The sequence below is a fragment of the Centropristis striata genome, chromosome 1 (genome assembly GCF_030273125.1).
Source record: "Centropristis striata isolate RG_2023a ecotype Rhode Island chromosome 1, C.striata_1.0, whole genome shotgun sequence".
Taxonomy (NCBI): Eukaryota; Metazoa; Chordata; class Actinopteri; order Perciformes; family Serranidae; genus Centropristis; species Centropristis striata.
This window is the reverse complement of record NC_081517.1, coordinates 16,822,269-16,842,412: the sequence shown is the minus strand read 5'-3', so window position 1 is coordinate 16,842,412 and position 20,144 is coordinate 16,822,269. Positions and strand designations below refer to the sequence as shown.

The window sequence follows — 20,144 nt, the reverse complement described above, 5'->3', positions numbered from 1 at the left end:
ACTAAACAGACAGATCCAAGCAAGCTTTGGGAAGTATTGATTTACTTTTTTTTGTTTTTTACCTTTGGACTTACAAACAGAGAGGGAGCCATTCTCTGTCTATTCGAGCAACATGTCTGCTTATGTGCTTTCCAGCGATGCAAAATAAAAAGTGGCAAAATTGGAAATTCATATGTGGCAGTGAGATGATTTCTCAAGGAGCAAAGGGAGCGGAGTGATGCAATGGCGCTCGGGCACGGCTCTAAGAAGTCGATTTCATGCGACCAGGAGGTCACACCTGCTGCTCTGAACAATGGGGTCAGTAATGCTCATACTAAAAAAAATGCTTCAGAGTCTGATTATTATCACCCAGGAGCTTCAGATTATTATCTATCAAACATATGGAGTTATTAGAGTTAACTCATCTTTAACAGAATGTCAGCTGCTTTCAGAATGGATGCTGTTGTTTAAGTGTATAACTTTGCAGAATGAAATTAATATAGATGCAGGAATTATGTAAACATATACAGTGCTTAACAATTGTATTAGTATCACCTGTCACAAAAACGAGAAACATAAATATTTTAGAAATATTTAAAAGCTTGTTTAAAACTAAAATGTTGTTGTTACTTATCTGGCAAATAACAAACTTAATTCACCTTTTTTAAGCCAGATTTTATCCAGAAATTCATCAAGCAGAACATTCAACCACTAAAACTAATTTTTCAGTTCAGGAATGCAAGTAAATATCTATAATTTGACTCTTAATCAAGAAATAATAAGTGATTTACTATTTTTACAGATGTTTTTTTTATAACAGTGAATTTGTAAATTCAAGGATAACAATAATAATTATATGTTTGCATTAAAATATCATCTGGGTTAAAGAGCTTCTACATACTGGTGTATTACCATTACAGAACCATAAAAAAAGATAATTTGGTAATTACTAATGCTGTTAATAGGACAGCTGTGGCATAAACCGGGGGTCTTACAAATTTATTAAGCTCTGTATATATATAGTAAGTTAATATAACTTATCAAAGATACTGTATCTATCTGAAAGGTTTGTGTGTGCAGCTGAAGAGTAGCTGCTTTTCTGGTTTCCTGCCCTTTAAACCTCTTCCTGTCATGTGACCCTCATTGGACGAGCCTCCCTTTGTTAAGTCTGTTTCAAAAAGTTTTACCATGCACACGTTAGAAGAGACTCAAAGGAAACTTACTCCACATCAAAGTCTGTTTACGGGTCTTGGGGAGTATAACGTGACAAAGGTTGTAGTGAATAAAGGAGTTTGTGGCTTGTGATGCCACTTGATACTACAAGACTGAAGAAGAGAAAGAAAATATATCCTAGGGGTGTGAAGTTAGGGAGAAGAGTTAACCAGACTTCTGCAGAGAGACCTTGCGATGAAGTTGCATTTTCATGCTGCGTCAATTTTAATCTTTTTTTAAGGAAAGTATGGTAATGCTACATAAGTACAGTTATCTTTTAAATAAGCTCAGAAGGCTGAAAATTAAAATATGCCCTTTTAATTATATACATATGCATCCGTCCTTTCTCCTATCTGCAAAACTAAAACACTGAAACATGATGGGGCTGAGTTATAGTAAAAACATGATCACAAACTTTACCTATAATAGTATTAAAGTAAATGTGCAATTATCCAATGATTAAAAAATGCTAAAATAAATTAGTTTTCTATACATATATATACAAATGTGTATATATATATACACACACACATATACTTTAATGATTTCTGCTTCATCAACAACAGCGCCAACAGACCTGGGGAAATTTCTGAGTCCTTTGTAAATAATACAGGACATAACAGGGAAATATATCAGTTTCCCCTAACTAATGAGAGTAAGATAATTATAAGTTTCTTAGTTGTTGGTGATGAAAAAGTTTTGTTTTTTTCAAAATTGTAAAACTTATGTTGGCTGTTTAGATCATGCTATTGTCTGAGAAGAGCTTTCACCAGGGTAGAGAAAGTAAAAAGCCCTGTGGCTAAACATAATCCAATGGGAATGCCTCCCTGGTGTTCCCCTAATAAGACACAACATGAAAAGACAGTTCTGACTGAATATATCGTAGCTATTTTAAGAAGAAAGTCAAAGTGTTGTCTTTCCTTCACAGGTAGAAGCTGGCGGTCAAATTGTGAGTCCACCCACCAGGAAGAGTTACAGGACCCGTAGATGTGTCCTGGCCTTCCTCATCCTCATCCTAACAGCTGCAGGAGCCACACTAGCCTGGTTCTTCCTGGGTAAGGAGTTATTGTTTATCTTCCTCTTTATTTGTTAGCCAGTTAGTATTCAAAGTCCTTTTTTTGGAGAATTGGTGGTTGTGGGCAGTGGATGTTTAGGGGGAGATAGCAGGTCAACAACATATGCCACATAGAAGTGATGGACATCATCTGAAAGCTGTGAACCTGAAGATTAATTTGAGATATAGCCCAGTGTCTCAAGTTGTTAAAAATATCTAATAAACATGACTTAATTAATTAATTAATTAATTATCTAAACCTATAGGTGTATAAGGGTTCATAACATTAATATGTGCCCCTTTGAAGTCAATGCCCTCCCTGCAATGAACTGGCTACTATTGATGACTAACATCATCCTACATGAAGAAAACTGGGATCACGATATACTGATGGCCCGCCAGCTAGGTTATTTAGTCAACCAAGCAGAAGGACTTTAAGGACAGCAATATTGGTCTGTAGGTCAGTTTGGCTGTGGACTATCTAGTCATGTTTAGCCTTTTTAGACTGTGTTGATCTTTACACTTCTTCGTAACAGAATACAAAGTTTGGAAATTGGAGCCTCGTGTCCGGCAGCAGTACACAGCCTACCTGACCATCCTCAACAGGAACTTCTCTGCTGATCTGTCCTCTCACAGCAGCCTGGCTTACAAGAAAGAGGCCAAGGCAGTACAAAACATGGTGAGCAGGGACCCTGAATAAATACATTCCTCCGATAATGATGTACACAAGAATTACCTGGTTATAATCTGAATGCATCCAGACTGCTATTGATTTTTTTTTAATTTGAAGCAGTTAAGCTACCTGACAGCAGTGCTCTGGTGGGAAACAAATCAACAAGAGCCATGAACAGGTGATATTGTCTTTCTTTGTCTTTCAGGTAAAGGAAATAATGATGAACTCAAGTTTTTCTCGATACTTCAACGGCACCACTGTGTTTGCCTTTGGGTACGTTGTTTAAACCTTTTCAAATAGAAAACCTTTTCAGTCACTGGTGGACTCAGGGGGAGGGGCAACGGAGGCCACCCCTTTGTTGCACCCATGTTAAAAAAAAGTGCCTTCTTGGATGCCCCCATGGTTGACAAAACATGCCCTCCAAGGTGCCTTTCAAGTAGAAAAAATGCAATTAACTACTCCTAGGGTGCCTTTCCAGTGGAGAAAACATAGCATATTGCCCTCTAGGGTGCCTTCAAATGGAGAAAACATGATAAAATGCCCTCTAAGTTGCCTCTCCAGTACAGAAAATGTGATTAAGTATCTTCTAGGGTGCTTTTCGACCTGTGGGCCCACCCCCCGCAGAGTAGGGCATAGGGGTCGAGTGTAGTGTGAGTCGGGCAGCAGGCGAAGGCGGGTAACTGGGCGCACTGACCCCCGGCTCCAGAGGCTAGCTCTGGGGACGTGGAACATCACCTCACTGGTGGGGAAGGAGCCCGAGCTTGTGCGGGAGGTGGAGCGTTACCAACTAGAAATAGTTGGGCTCACCTCCACACATAGCGTGGGCTCTGGAACCAAACTCCTGGAGAGAGGCTGGACTCTCTCCTTTTCCGGAGTTGCCCAGGGTGAGAGGTGCCGGGCGGCGGTGGGGATACTCACGAGCCCCCAGCTGAGCGCCGCTGTGTTGGAGTTCTCCCCGAGGAACGAGAGGGTCACCTCCTTGCGGCTGCAAGTTGCAAGGAGAAGGTCTCTGACTGTTGTCTGTGCTTATGCACTGAACAGCAGTTCAGAGTACCCGGCCTTCTTGGAGTCTCTGGGTGGTGTCCTGGAAGGGGTACCGCCTGGAGACTCTATAGTTCTTCTGGGAGACTTCAACACTCACGTGGGTAACGATGATGGTACCTAGAGGGGGGTGATTGGGAGGAACGGCCTGCCCAATCTGAACCCGAGTGGTGTTTTATTATTGGACTTCAGTGCTAGTCACGGTTTGTCCATAACAAACACCATGTTCGAACATAGAGTTGCTCATAAGTGTACCTAGTACCAGAGCACTCTAGCCAAAGACCGATGATCGATTTTATTATCGTATCATCAGATCTTCCACCGCATGTTCTGGACACTCGGGTGAAGAGAGGAGCAGAGCTGTCAACTGATCACCACCTGGTGGTGAGTTGGATCAGGTGGCGGGGGAGGATGCTGGACAGACCTGGCAAAATGTGTAGTGAGGGTGTACTGGGAACGTCTAGCAGAGGCCCCTGTCTGCAGGGTCTTCAAGTCACACCTCCGGAAGAATTTCTCCAGCATCCCGGGTGAGACTGGGGACATGGAGTCCAAATGGGCCATGTTCAAAGCCTCAATTGTTGATGCGGCTGGTAGGAGCTGTGGTCTGAAGGCCGTCGGTGCCTGTCGTGGAGGCAACCCAAGAACCTGCTGGTGGACACCAGCGGTGAGGGAGGCCGTCAAGCTGAAAAAGGAGGCCTTTCGGTCTTGGCTGGCCAAGGGGTCTCCGGAAGCAGCAGACAGCACATTCGTCCAGAAGGGCTGCAGCTGCGGCAGTCGCTGAAGCAAAAACTCAGGTATGGGAGGAATTCGGGGAGGCCTTAGAGGAGGAGTTTCGGATGGCCTCAAAGAGGTTCTGGATAGTCGGGCGACTCAGGAAGGGAAAGCAGGGCTTGGCCCAAGCTGTGCTTAGCGGGGGAGGAGACCTGCTGACCCGACCTGGGGATGTCGTCAGACGGTGGAAAGAGCACTTTGAGGAACACCTTAATCCAGCCAACACGTCCTCTGTGGAGGAGGCACAGACTCATCAGTATCCCTGGCAGAGGTCGCTGAGGTAGTCAAAAAGCTTCCCGGCGGCAAAGCGCCAGGGTTGGATGAGATTCGCCCTGAGATGCTGAAGGCTCTGGACACTGTTGGGCTGTCATGGTTGACACAACTCTTCAGTGTCGCGTTGAGGTCTGGGACAGTGCCAGTGGAATTGCATCTCTGCTTTTTGCAGATGACGTGGTTCTTTTGGCTTCATCAGACCGGAACCTCCAGCATTCATTGCCACTCATAGCCGAGTGCGAAGCGGTTGCGATGAGAGCCAGCACCTCCAAGTCTGAGGCCATGGTTCTCTGCCGGAAAACGGTGGACTGCCCCTTCTGGGTGGGGAGAGAGGTACTGCCTCAAGTGAAGGAGTTCAAGTATCTCGGGGTCTTGTTCACAAGTGAGGGTAGAACAGAGCATGAGATGGACAGGCTGTTTGGTGCAGCGTCAGCAGTGATGCGGGCATTTTACCGGACTGTCGTGGTGAAGAAGGAGATGAGCCGGAACGCAAAGCTCTCGATTTACCGATCCATCTACGTTCCAACCCTCACCTATGGTCATGAGCTTTGGGTAGTGACCAAAAGAACAAGATTTCGGTTACAAGCGGCTGAAATGAGTTTCCTCCATAGGGTGGCTGGGCTCAGCCTTAGAGATAGGGTGAGGAGCTCAGCCACCGGAGGGAGCTCGGAGTAGAGCCGCTGCTCCTTTGCGTCGAAAGGAGTCAGCTTTGGTGGTTTGGGCATCTGGTAAGGATGCCTCCCGGGCGCCTCCTGTTAGAGGTGGAGGCATTATATCTCTCTCCTGGCCTGGGAACGCCTCGGGGTCCCCCAGGAGGAGCTGGACGTTTTGGCTGGGGAGAGGGACGCCTGGAATGCCCTGCTTAGCCTGCAGCCCCCGCGACCCGGATAAGCGGAGGAAAATGGATGGATGGATGGATGGATGAATGGATGGATGGATAGGGTGCTTTTCCAATGGAGAGCCCTCAAGGCTGCCCACATATGGAGAAAACATGATAAAGTGCCCATGAAGATGCTCTTCCAGTGGAAGAAATGTGATGAAGCGCCCCACCTAGGGTGGCTTTAAAATCAAGAAAACACCATGCAGTGTCATACAGATCGATGTCCATGCTAGAAAATGTTGCTGGCGCCCTTTTTTAAATCTTTTAACACTACATACTTATCGGGGGTAATTTAACTCAGAGAAGAGAAAAAAAACTCACTCACATGTTTATTCTACTTAATATTTAATTCATTGATAGGGTTTGGTAATCAATGCTTTGCTTACTGATAATAAAGATGGCTTCCAGGCTCAGTGACTTTTTTTAATAGTGTGCACCAGCTCGGATACCAAAATTCAAGCCTGGGTTTTAAAGGATGTACCATTCATCCGGGATTTTAGAGCACATAAAAAGTGTTTTGTTGACCTTTAGTGGATTAATTAGTCACCTTAACAGTGATGTGGTTTCAGAAAACATTCCTTTTAGCCTGCCTTAGTAACCATTTTGATACATCTTTAACTAAACTTACTGTGTGAATTTTGGTCACTACTTTGTTTCTGCAGGCAGGGGAGTGTTGTGGCTCACCTCTGGATAATAATGTCGGTTCCAAAAAGCCATGTTGAGAGGGTCACAGGGGAGACGGTCACAAATGGCCTGCAGAAGGTCCTGAAGAAATACAGAGAGTCAGAGGATAAGAAGACAGCCAACTTCTCCGGATATCTCCTCTTCCTCCCCTCGCTTTCCGTCAGTGGTGAGAGAAAGAGAGGAACAGATAGTGTTGCTGTGTTTTTAAGACAGGAAATTAAAGTGTGTGAGGAAATCTCTTCTCTGTGTTCTGCTCCTTACAGAAATCGACTCCAAAGTCATAGAGCTTTTGAAAGCCTCATTTGGTATCACATTTTATTTTCATTTGCTTGTCCATCATTTCTTATTTTTTATCAATGCATCACCTGCCCCCTCTCACCTGTCCCCCTTCTCACCTGTACCCTCTCACCTGTCCCCCCCTCACCTGTCCCCTCTCACCTGTCCCCCTTCTCACCTGTCCCCTCTCAGCTGTTCCCTCTCACCTGTCCCCCTTCTCACCTGTACCCTCTCACCTGTCCCCTCTCAGCTGTTCCCTCTCACCTGTCCCCCTTCTCACCTGTCCCCTCTCACCTGTCCCCCTTCTCACCTGTCCCCTCTCAGCTGTTCCCTCTCACCTGTCCCCCTTCTCACCTGTCCCCCTTCTCACCTGTCCCCTCTCAGCTGTTCCCTCTCACCTGTACCCCTCACCTGTCCCCTCTCAGCTGTCCCCCTTCTCACCTGTCCCCCCTCACCTGTCTCCCCTCTCACCTGCCCCCCCTCTCATGCTAATCTCACATGTTTTGATCAGCATGCAGCAGAATCTCTTTACATTGATGTTGATGTTAATTTCATAATTCCCTTAAATCAAAAAATCAAAGCAAATCAGGCTTACATTTCTGCAAAAAACCCCAACACGTAAGACTTCCAAGTTTCTAACTCTCAGTTTCTTGGCATTCTTTTCACAAGACTGTTACTACTACCAGAAGGTGGAGTCCAGCAGCCTCGTGGCTCTCCGTGGCCCCGACACGAAGCGCTCCTCCTGCATGTGGCGCCTCCGGGCCGCCCCTGGCACCCAGCTGGAGCTCCGCGTAGAGTGGCTGCTGCCAGAATGCTGGGACACGCTGTCGGTATACAACTCCCAAATGCCCTCCGATATTGACCTCATCACACTGTGAGTTTCCTCAACAGAATTAGATACATTCATTTTCTCTGACATATCAGGCTTGTATGATGTTTTTACCCTTTTTATCTATTTTTAAAATGAATTTTCCCTGCTGTCTCTCTCTGTCCTTCTCCCCCTCTGTCCTCCCAGTGTGTTTGGCTACAGCGAACTTGAGCCTGTGGCGCGTGTCCTGTCTTCAGGCGAGTGGATGACAGTAGTTTGGAAACAGACTCTGTACAATTACAAGAAGCCCATCTCTCTCTCTGCACGGGTCCGGGAGCACCAGGGTAAGGCCACTTGAAAGCCCAGGCCTTCTTCTACTATTTCGGTTAAAATTCAAAGTTGAATGGATTGTTATTGTCGTGCTTTTCTCTCTTTCTCAGACTGTAACTCCACTATAGAGCTAAAGGCAGTATCAGGGGTGCAGGGGTCACTGAGAACGCCTTTCTTCCCCAGCTACTACCCCCCAGACACCATCTGCAACTGGACCTTTACTGTAAATGATTGACTGAATGATTTACAGCCCCTCATGCTAATTATATGTTTGTTTGTGTTTGTACCTGATTGTATCCTTTTTCTCTTTTTATTATTATTGTCCCGTATGACTTCAGGTGCCCAGTGTAGGGATGGGCTTGTCTCTGGAATTTGAAGGTTACGAGTTGAAAAGAGCCGGCTTCAACCAGATCTGCAGCCAGGGAAAGTGGTTCATCCAGAACCGCAGGTAGGCTGTGCCTCAATGAGTCTGAGAACAAGAACATCATTAAAAGTTATGTAATCAATTTAATCTGAAGAAATAACAGATTGTAATTATATTAGGAAAGTTACAGCTTTGCATTTACTTACAATTTTGAGGTTCTTGTACTTTACTTGAGTATTTCCATTTTATGTATCTTCATACTTTTTACTTACGACATTTAGCCGACAGCTTTAGTTACTTTTCAGTTTGAGAGTTAACATTAAAAGAAATGAAACAAATATTATGTATAACATGTTTTCAATTAAATAACAGTAAATGAGTGGTAAAAGTGAGCCATAGCTTGAGAAAATTAAAACGCTGCTGACATAAATGCATCAATAATAATAATACAATAATATATTTGGGAAATATAAAACAATCTGAGTGGGACCATTCTGAGCAACAAGTATTTTTACTTTTGATACTTTAAGTACATTGCTAATACTTTTATTTGTAGTGAGGGGATTTCTCAGTGTGCTATTAGTACTTTTACTTAAGATGGGATCTGTATACTTTTTGCACCACTGGCCCTAACCCCCTGATAGTGTGTGACATTTTAAAATGGGACCCATCACAAACAGTTTATGTATTTATTATAGACTGCAATTGGGCACCTTTGACAGGGGCCCACAAAAAGCACTAAGTAACAGAAACAGAAACTGATGACATGTAGACTGATGACAGGAACAAATTGATTGACAGATTCATGAAAAACTGGAATGATAGAATAAAGCACCCGTCATATATGACAGAGAGTAAACCTCTCAGGTGTGCAGGGACCAGAGACAGCAGGATAGTCTGGATTTAAAACTTCTACTACTTTAGTTTGTTTCACTGTCAGATACCAAACAACACACAGGTGGCAGCAATACACAGACATATTTACATAAGTATCAGTGTTGGGGGGTAACAGAATGCAATATTACATATTTAAAACGCAAAATATGCCCAACTGTACTCTGTTACAGTTTTTAATTGGTGATGTCTGAATGTAGTTATTGCCAATGATGTTATATTTTTAGTTTGGTTTTCTGTTTGTGAGCAGGATTATAGGAAAACTACTGGGCTGATTTAAATAAAAGTTGGTGGAAGGCTGAAGCACGGGCCAAGAAAATAGGCATTACATTTTACATTTTACACATTACTTCTCACTTTTGTTAACTTTGCGAGATAGAGCATGGCTTTGGCAGAGGTCTGTGCTCCCTGAGTGGCCTTCTAGTTCATAAAAAATTAATTTCATATGAGGCACTTGTTTACCATGAACATTCATTTATTCATTGTGCTTAACCGCTAATCCACACTCAGGTCATGTGGAGCTGGAGCCGATCCCAGCTGACATTGGGCGAGAGGCGGGGTACACCCTGGACAGGTCACCAGACTATCACAGGGCTGACACATAGAGACAGACAACCATTCACGCCCCCTTTTACACGGGCAATTTAGAGTTACCAATTAAACCTAAGTGCATGTTTTTGGACTGTGGGAGGAAGCCGGAGTACCTGGTGAGAACCCACGCTGACACCGGGAGAACATGCAAACTCCACACAGAAGAGCAGCAGGCCCACTACACCACGGTGTAGCCCTATGATAAACAGATATTTTTACTTTTTTATTCTTATCTTTATAATTGCGCACAAAGTGCACCAGCCACAAGATGATTTTGAAGTATTCCAAAAGTAATCCAAAGTATTTATAATGCAAAACTTAATTTGAGTAATCTAACAAAATACATTACAGATGACATTTTAGAGCATATATTGAGTAATCTGTAGAAGCAAGTAACCCTCCCAACAATGGAAATTACCTGACAGAATACTCCTACATTTCAGAGCAGAGAGAGCAGAAAGAGTTGAGTGTTTTGTCAGCTTCTGAAACTGATTTCTATTTATAGCAGTGTCTGACAGGAAAGCATTGGTTGGTAAAAGGTTTCCAAACAGGCCATAATGTGCAGACCTTTCCATTAGCTTCATAATAAATGCAAACAAAAAGGGACCAAATTAGCAAATCAGCAAAAATGTTATTTTTATATCACCAAATGATTATATTATGATTGACCAACAGGGGGCAGGAGCGTCCCATATTAGCCTCCTGTTAGAAGCTATTTTTCATTTCAATTTAGAGGCATTTCTTTTCAATCTGATAAAGATGTGCTTTTATCAGTAGTATTCAGCCCCCCACAGTTTTTTTTTTTTCAAATATCAAACCTGTAGGCTTCTGCCAGGACCTTCCTGTTGTCTCTGCAGGGAGACCTTCATAACCAGAGTTTCCATTTGATTTTAGTGTCTCTGTCCTGTTCTCAGACTGTGTGGCACCAGAGGTATGCAGCCATACAATGAACGCCTCATACTGCTCTCCACAACCGTCACCGTTATCATGACATCAGAAATGTCAATCACAGGGCCGGGCCTTCAGCTGCACTACAGGGTCTTTAACCTGACAGATCGTAAGTTATGGTTTAAGTCAAGACATTAGGATGAAAAAAATGAATAAAATGTTTGTGGACGGATTTATTTGTACTGTGTGTGTGTGTGTGTGTGTGTGTGTGTGTGTTTTATAGCATGTCCAGGCCAGTTTCTTTGCACTACCAATGGCCTGTGTGTTCCTGCCTGTGATGGAATCAAGGACTGTCCCAACGGACTTGACGAGAGGAACTGTGGTATTTTTTTTAATGTTTTCAATTGATTTATTCACTATTGAAACAGGAATTTGGCACATGGTACAACTTATAAAGTGAATGGGTTTGACACAAAGCAAGTGAAGCCCAGTGCATTTAGAAACAGATACATTTACTGTCAAATAATGTTGAGCTTACCCTAGATTCTTCAAGATGAATAAATTGCAACCACTGATGCAACCACTCTTGAAAAGTAACCGGATCATCAGGGGTGAAACAAGCATCCACTGACACACCATGATGTCACACATGCCAAGACAAAAAGTTGCTAGTTTTAAATGCCTAAACACTGCTAAAATAGGGATTGTTCATATCTGAAACATGAGCTTGCCAAAGCTGGCTGACCTAAAAGTCACAAGGTGATTTTATCTGATCTGATGGGCCTGCTCTTTTTTAATCATTAGAATTTTATACCAGACAGACAGTATCTCACAGTGGGAAAACCTGTGATTTGGCAGCCTTTCAAGCTATGATGCTATTATTAGTTGGCTTTTATGGTATAACTCCTGGTAGGGCATGCGTTAGCCATTAATTACATACTATTTAAGGACTAGAAGCATTAATGATGTGATAGAAACACATCAGAAGCAAAAGCTTTGTAATTGTGCTTGCATGCTTTTTAGGTGTATGGCATGATATGAAGAATATCTGAAGAAACTTTTCTTTTTATACTCCTTGTCCCATTTCCCCAACATAAGATAGTCAAATGTGCCTACATGCACTGTATCTGGTTTTCTATTTACATACCTAAAACATTCAAGTCTCAAAATATTAAATTGTAAGTGAAAAGCACAGCAGACTACCTCTGTCTGCTGCTTTATGTTGCGTAATTCTAAGGTTTTACCTGTTACAATGTCTCTGACACACATGCAAGCTGTTACGTTTTCCGTGTGTGTGTGTGTGTGTGTGTGTGTGTGTGTGTGTGTTTGTTTCAGTGTGTGCGGCACAGTTCCAGTGTCCAGAGGACAGTAAGTGTGTGGACTACTACAAGGTGTGTGACCAACTCCCAGACTGTCCTGAAGCAACTGATGAGATGAACTGTACTGATGGTAACACTCTCAAAGAGACACATACACACCGCCACAAGCACATTACACATCACACACCCACAAAATACCAGATGCCAGCCTGCTACAAAACCTAGAACCTAACTTTGTTAGATGTTTTTTGTGGCACTATTTGCCCTGCAAAAAAAAAATCATGCAGAATAATAAATAACATGCAGTGTAACCAGAAATGCAACATCAACCAACTCTCAGTCCTGCTGTGTAAAGGTTTGAAAAGATGCAAAGCAAAGCATTAAACATGCATGTGTGTGTGTGTGTGTGTGTGTTTGTGTGTGTGTGTGTGTGTGTGTGTGTGTGTGTCCAGCTGTGCAGTGTACAGATATGACCTATAGGTGCGCTGATGGAACGTGCTTGAAGAAGCCAAACCCAGAGTGTGACTTCGTCGCTGACTGCCCTGACGCCTCAGACGAGATGCACTGTGGTAAGATGATAAACACACGTGAAGTGTTTATGATTTGGTGTTTATTTATGTTAATTTCACTTTCCATCACTTTTTATGATATCTTCAAGAAATAATGCTTTAATTAATTATATATTTTGATTAAATTAACATATAAATATTTCTATTTTATTGTAATATTTACATACATAATAAAAAGGAAATATTAATACATTTGAAATCATAATAAATCTTTAATTTGATTTGATTAGTCTTTGTCCTTTTTAAAAAAAGGATAAAAAAACAGCAGTGGACGGCACCTCTCACAAAAGATCCTTCACTCCTACAGCCATCAGGCTGTCTCATTCTAACAGAGATTCTACATATAGATATATATATCTATATATATCTATAGATATATATATCTATATATATCTATATATATCTATATATCTATATATATATATGTATATATATATATATATATATATATATATATATATATATATATGTTGTTGTTGTTTTTTCTTGTTCAACAAAATGAAGCATTTATTTGTCTATATTTGCAACTGTATGTTGTTTTTTTATATTTCTATGTGTATTGAGACTGCGGCCTGAGGCAGTTCTCCAGCCGTATAGTGGGGGGGAGCGATGCCACGGAGGGGGAGTGGCCATGGCAGGCCAGCCTTCAGGTGCGGGGTATCCACATATGCGGGGGGACGCTAATCTCCAGCCAATGGGTGGCGACTGCTGCCCACTGTTTCTATGATGACCGGTGAGTGCAGGAAGAGAGAAGAGGAAATGGAGAGTTGATTTAAATGTTAGGATGTAATTTCTAAACTGAAACATGTGAAACTTTTGATGTTCAGACCTACTGTTGTGTCTCTACTGTTTCGCTGACTCAAAGCCAGCACATTTAAGTATGTATACACGCTTTTATACGCGTCTTTTAAAGCCAGACCCAGCTGGCTGGGCAACGACCAAAACTATAGCTGCAACATCCTGTAGAGTAGGGGTCAGCAACCTTAGACTGGCACCCAGTGGCCTAACCAATGGCACACTAGCAGTAACTGTGCCATAGGGATTTTTTGAAAATGTGGAAGTACCCTCTCATCTGCATGCTAAATGACCTCTGAGATAAGGATGGCATCATTCTTGTATAGTGCTCATATTTCAGTTTTACTTTTTGACAATTGCTGCTACTGCAACATTTTGTAAATGAGGGAATGTAATTTAAAGCAGTTGAAATGGAAACTGTGCATAATAATTTTTAATCACAGCAGGTAAAAAACAACTATTTGCTAAGTTTGAATATTTGCTATTCCTGATGAACAGGATTGCTGGAAGGTTGGTGGGGTCATTGATTTCAACTCTGACATAATGTTTTCATGACCTTTTAGTGCCTTCAAAAGTACCAGATGAAGTTATTGCATGGTACTTTTGGTCAAAATGCAGCTTCAGGGTCAAAGCCCTCTTGACCCCCTGTGAAGCTTTGGCGACCCCTAGTGGGGTTGGGACCCCTAGGTTGGGAACCGGTGGTGTATATGAATGGAATAAATAGGCTAAATAAATCAACAGATCTGTTGGAGATTCAACTTTTGATGTAGTGTCATAATTAAACTTAATGTTAACCTTAATAACCTGCTGTAGATGATTAGATAATGTTATTTTAATTTGTATTAGGAAGAGAAAGATATAACTAATAACCCCATAATGCACTCTTCTCTTTCCAGTTTCTTCTCCCTCTCGGTGTGGACAGTCTACCTGCGGAAAATCAAGCTCATCCCCAGCAGTCCTACTGAAGAAGTAGTGCGAGTTAAGCAAATCCACATTCACCATTACTATGACTTGGAGACCCAGGACTACGACCTGGCCCTGATGAAACTAGACCGAGCTGCCTCCATGGTGCTGGCTGGACATTCTCGACCCGCCTGCCTGCCTCCGCCCACCCACCAGCTGGAGCCGGGCCTGCTCTGCTGGATCACCGGCTGGGGGGATCGCCGTGAAAGGGGTGAGTAAGGGCATAGAGGATAGAGGGTGAAATGTTGGATGTGGAAGCTGCTAGACAATGGGATTTAGTATTAAATCAGAATCACTTTGACATTGTCAAGTGGCCTATTTCACCAGTATCTTATTTTGGAAGGGAAAAACACATTTGACTCTTGGTGTGTGTGTGTGTGTGTGTGTGTGTGTGTGTGTGTGTGTGTGTGTGTGCGTGTGTGTGTGTGTGTGTGTGTGTGTGTGTGTGTGTGTGTGTGTGTGTGTGTGTCATCATGGCACAGTCTGGTCCTGGTAACAACAACTGTAGCCAAAACTATCCGAAAAGTTGATTTGAGTACTTTTCCAGGTGTTTATAGTCAAAACTGTGCAAGATGCAGTCATGAAACTTTACAGGTGTGATCCCAACACAAGATGGTATTTAGTTTTGGCTTGTGACCCCCGAAAATGAAGCAATGTCTGCTAACCCTGCATCCCCTCAAAACCTCAGAGACTGTTTGATTTGAATAATTGTTACAGTCTGGTGTAAGGTAAACATGGAACAAAGTAAAGAACAGGATTGAGTTGCAGAGGCTCTTCCAGCAGCTTTTCCTCTTTGTTACTTCTTGCAAGTCTTAAGCTTGTGATTCACCAGTCATGTTGGCTGGCAAAGGCATTAACAGCAATGACAATCTGGCAACTGTTAGTGGAAATTGGCCAGTAAACATAAAGCTCAGCTGATTAGGGAAAAGGTTAACAGTTGAGGATTTGGGAAAGGAGGCCAAGTGGTGAAAAATAGGACTGGGAAAAAAAATAGAGACTGGGACAGTCATAAAAACATGATCAATCAAAAGTCATTAAACATTTTATTTTAACTAAACATCATAACAGTATATTAAGTAGTTAAATGAGTCCCATCTTGATAAAACTAAAATGCTGCTTACATAAATGCATCAATAATAACAATCCAACAATATATTTGGAATATATAAAACAATCTGAGTGAGTCCGTTCTGCATAACAACTGTATATATATATATGTGTATATATGTGTGTGTGTATGTATGTATATATGTGTGTATATGTATGTATGTATGTATGTATGTATGTATATGTATATATATATATATATTTATATATATATATATATATATATCTACTTGCACTAATGTACAGTTAGATCTGCATTTATTATTTATTTTATTTATAATCTATACCTATATATATATATATATATATATATATATATATATATATATACTGCATTTTTATACAATTCATTCCTGTACATATTGCAATACGATTCACAATTACTGCCTATTGCACTTCTGGTTAGATGCTATCTGCATTTTGTTGCTTTGTACTTGTGACATGTGCAATGACAATAAAGTTGAATCTAATCTAATCTAAAACTGCTTTTACTTTTGGTACTTTAAGTACATTTTGATGCTGATACTTTTTTATTTTTAATTAAGTAAGTTTTGAATGCAGGATATTTGATTCTAGTGGAGTACCTTCACAGTGTGATAGCAGTACTTTAACTTAAATAAGGGATCTGAAAACGTTTACCACCATTAGTTGTGACTCATATTTGCCCTCTGACCCCTTGAACGTACTGAGGAAACTATGTTGCAAAGAAATTTGCAACATATTTTGCAACAAATTTGCAAAATTTCTCAGGACTAATGGTGAAATAGTTTTTCATTCATCCCCATTATAATTTCCATTTAACCTCAGGCTTTGGTATGTGTGACCTACAGGAGCATGTCTAATAAAACATACTAATAAATGAAACTATGCAGGTTTATAAACATGAAGCTTTTTAAGATGGACTTTTATTTGGTGCTTTTGACTTGTTGGTTTATTTTATTAAGGCCAAAGTGCAGCATTCATTTTGTTATAAAGGCTTTTGAATCTTCAGTGACAGGATGAGCGGATTTTTTTTCCCAGTGGCTTATGTATTATGCAATATAATGCAGTATTTTCACAGGAAGTGAGTTTATGTGACTTGTGCAGGCTGTTAACAACCCACATTTCTTCAATGGCATTTTGGAATAATGGGTTACGATGTGGGGAGCATTGTGAGGGAGTTTTGGTAATTTGGTGGGTATGCTATTATAACAGCAGAGCGAAAACACATAAAATTAACTAATTAAATTAAAGAGGCAGGAGGAGATGAAGGGATGTGGGTGGAAGTGTGTGGGTTGTGGTTTCAGATAAACAGATGAAGAAGGTGTTGCAAACCATCATCCGGTACACAGTCTTATTACCATTTCAAGACGTGCATGGTTTTGAAACTTAAGAGAGAAAAACTTAGATAGACGTGTTTGTGTTAAATTGTGGTTACACCTCGTCATTTCCACAGAAGGGGTTTCTTTTCATTGGAAGGGTGAAACTATTATAACAGTTTTTTAAAACTGCTGGTTGGTAACTGTGTGCATATATAACGTGTGCAGCAACAGCCATGAAGAAGATTTCCAGGCTGGTCATTTTGTTTATAATGTAATATGTTATATATATGTTAAATTATTTCTGCTGAAGCTGAGGATTCGATTTGATTGCAGTATGTGACATTTTTCTCTGTGGGTTTGTGTGTGTTTTGTAGTTTGATCTGCAGCTCCAGGAAAATGAATCACAAGTCCGCAGTTAAATATCAGATTTAGTTCTACGAGATTTAAACATTTTTCTTTTTGCATGTAGCCAAATACGACAGCAACATTACGTAAATGCAGATATTTTAATTTATTTTGAAAATCCCATTAATGCATTGCGTGTTATTTGAAAAAGATGAAAAGATTCTGGATCTTTTGGCCTTCACTGACTTACCTTTCACCTCTCACCGCTGCAGGCAATGGCAGTAACATTCTTCAGAAGGCAGACGTTCGCCTGGTCAGCGAGGAAACCTGTGTCCGCACTTATGGCCGCATAATCACTCCCAGAATGCTTTGTGCTGGTTACCGCAACGGGTCCAAAGATGCCTGTCAGGTACAGAGAAACTCATAAATATGAAACAGAAGATATAATGCACTGCTATGTATAGTTTGAATTTAAAATGTCACTATAATTAAGAACAGAATCATCTGAATCTGCTGTGCTCCTCAAATTTAAGGAGTTTTTTAAAGCATCTTTAAACTCGTTATTTTTGCTTTTACAGCCCACAACTTTACTGTTGTGATTCAGTCTCATTGCTGTCATCAACTTTGTTTTTGGCTGCAGATGGCTGTTTAAGGGGAATAAGCTCTAAAAACTCAACTATCTGGAATACATAATCAAGAAATGAGCACCTAAAAAGCCTGATGTTTTTGATTTTCCTTAAGGAGCTGCAGCAAAATAGAGCTAAAAAAATACTGAATAACTGAAGTATATTTATTTGGAGGACAGAAACACGATTCCAAGTGCTAATGTTGCTTTGTGCCTGCTGGATGTGTGAAAAAACCCCAAACTTTTTATTGACACATTCACCATAATAAGTAAATAAGACGTCAAAATTGTGTTTAGTGCTGGAGATGTGCTGCCCCCAAGTGGCAAAAATACATACATTTATGCAGGTTTAAATGAAAACACAAGCTTTATATTTGGCACTATATATCAGTGGTGAGAAAAGTATTCAGATCCCTTACTTAAGTAACAGTACTAATACCACACTGTTAAATTACTCAACTACAAGTAAACGTCCTGCATTTAAAACCCACTGAAGTAAAAGTAAAAAAGTATTGGCATCAAAATGTACTTAAAGTATCAAAAGTAAAACTACTCATCATGCAGAATGGACTCACTCAGATTGTTTTATATTTTCCAAATAAATTATTGGACTATTTCTATTCATGCATGTCATTATAGAGCTCATTTTAACTACTTAATATACTTTTATGTGCTTTCATTTGTAAGAATGTCTAGTCACTTTCAATTGATCATGTTATTCATGTGAAATATCGACCCGGAAAGTAAAGCCGTCAGCTAAATGTAGTGCAGTAAAATGTACAATATTTGCCTCAAAATGTAGTGGAGTAGAAGTATAACGTTACATAAAATTGAAATACTTAAGTACAAGTGCCTCAAAATTGTACTTAAGTACAGAACTTGAGTAAATCTACTTAGTTACATTCCACCACTCCTATATATAGTAACTGAATTCAATAAGGTTAAATATTTAATATAAATTTCAGCATCTTCTATTCATGGTATATTTAGTTTATTCCTCTTTCTGTCTGGATCAGGGGTAGGATTGCGGCTCCGGAGCCACATGTGGCTCTTTAGGCCATCTGCAGTGGCTTCCTGTGGCTGTGACAAAAAAATCTTACAATATGAACGGTTATTTCTGTTTTCCCTATAAACGGTATGAAAACGTCTACAGCCCCGCATCTTAACATCTACATTTTGCCAATTTCAAGTCTAATTTTGAGTTTCTGTAGCTATAGACTCACTTTGCTATTCCAGATCTCTTGAGATATTTCTTTGGTGTCCAGCTTCTCATTTAGGCTACACTTGGCTCTTCACTGCATTCTGCCAAAATCATATTCATAAATGCTCATTATTACTTATTAGCAATGTTGGTAGGCTAATTTAGACTTAGTAGGCTGTTACATCTTCATTGTGAGGCTCAAAATAAAGTTTGCGGCTCCGTTCTGACATTATTTCTCTTTTTTGTCCAACAATGGCTCTTTTGTTAGTAAAGGTTGACAACCCCTGGTCTGGATTAACTGTATACAGTCCTCAGGGAGCGGACTTTGTGTTTCCCATAAAGAGAGTACAAGCCGTTCATTTTTAAAAGCAAGACATCCAAGCACTGAATGATATCATAGTTGAGTCACAAGCATTGGTCATCAGCCTTGTCAGTAATTGCAGTCATTCTGTGCTGCAGAGACGATAAACTCTTACCCCTTTGCCCTATAATGTTGCCCGTCTCTGTCAGGGGGACTCTGGCGGTCCCTTGGTGTGCCAAGAGCCGTCGGGTCGCTGGTTCCTGGCCGGCGTGGTGAGCTGGGGAAAAGGCTGCGGGCGTCCAGACCGCTACGGCGTCTACACTCGCATCACCAGGCTCAGTGACTGGATCAAACAGGTCATCAGCAGCCACTGAGACACCGGAGAGCTTTATCTTTACATACAACAATAACCATGTGGAGATAAAAAGCACTGGAACATGATTTGAGATTGTTTCTAGGCCAAACAGCAAGGTGGTAAAGTGTGAAAGTCTTTACTCCAAAAAGCAATGAAGCTAATAATAATCAAACCTTATTTATGCAGCATAACCTTTCAGAACACACATTATTAAGTGTTTATCCAGCATGCAATGAAAAGAAATATGCCAAAATAAGGGAAATTAAATAAGAATTGTTTGTAAGAAGAGCTATAAGTAAAAAATGGTTCTAGGACTCAAGGAAGATATTTTTAATATTTCTGGAGAAGAAGCTCAGGTTTCAGAAGTAATTAAGAAAGTGAAATAAAAAGGTTGTATCATCTCTTCTTCGATCATTTTCATTTTTTAGATGGAATCATTTATATTGTAAAGATATTGAGCTTTTGTCCCTTAATAAAACATGCTTCTGTTTTTTAAATCAATTGTAGACTACATTGTGTTTGTTTCTGTTGGAAAGTCCGGAATC

At 40.9% G+C, this 20,144-nt stretch overlaps 1 protein-coding gene across 1 annotated transcript; it reads left to right on the top strand.

The window, feature by feature from the left end:
* The first annotated feature begins 56 nt into the window (after positions 1 to 56).
* On the top strand, positions 57 to 20,096 carry LOC131971391 (transmembrane protease serine 6). Its single transcript, XM_059332819.1, has 18 exons — positions 57 to 297; positions 2,120 to 2,246; positions 2,782 to 2,924; positions 3,124 to 3,191; positions 6,546 to 6,733; positions 6,831 to 6,872; positions 7,513 to 7,717; positions 7,859 to 7,995; positions 8,092 to 8,204; positions 8,320 to 8,429; positions 10,745 to 10,887; positions 11,002 to 11,100; positions 12,054 to 12,167; positions 12,490 to 12,606; positions 13,171 to 13,339; positions 14,298 to 14,575; positions 17,390 to 17,526; positions 19,454 to 20,096. Exons 1-18 carry the CDS (start codon positions 223 to 225, stop codon positions 19,616 to 19,618), a joined length of 2,430 nt encoding a protein of 809 aa, XP_059188802.1. The 5' UTR covers positions 57 to 222; the 3' UTR covers positions 19,619 to 20,096.
* Positions 20,097 to 20,144: the final 48 nt, after the last annotated feature.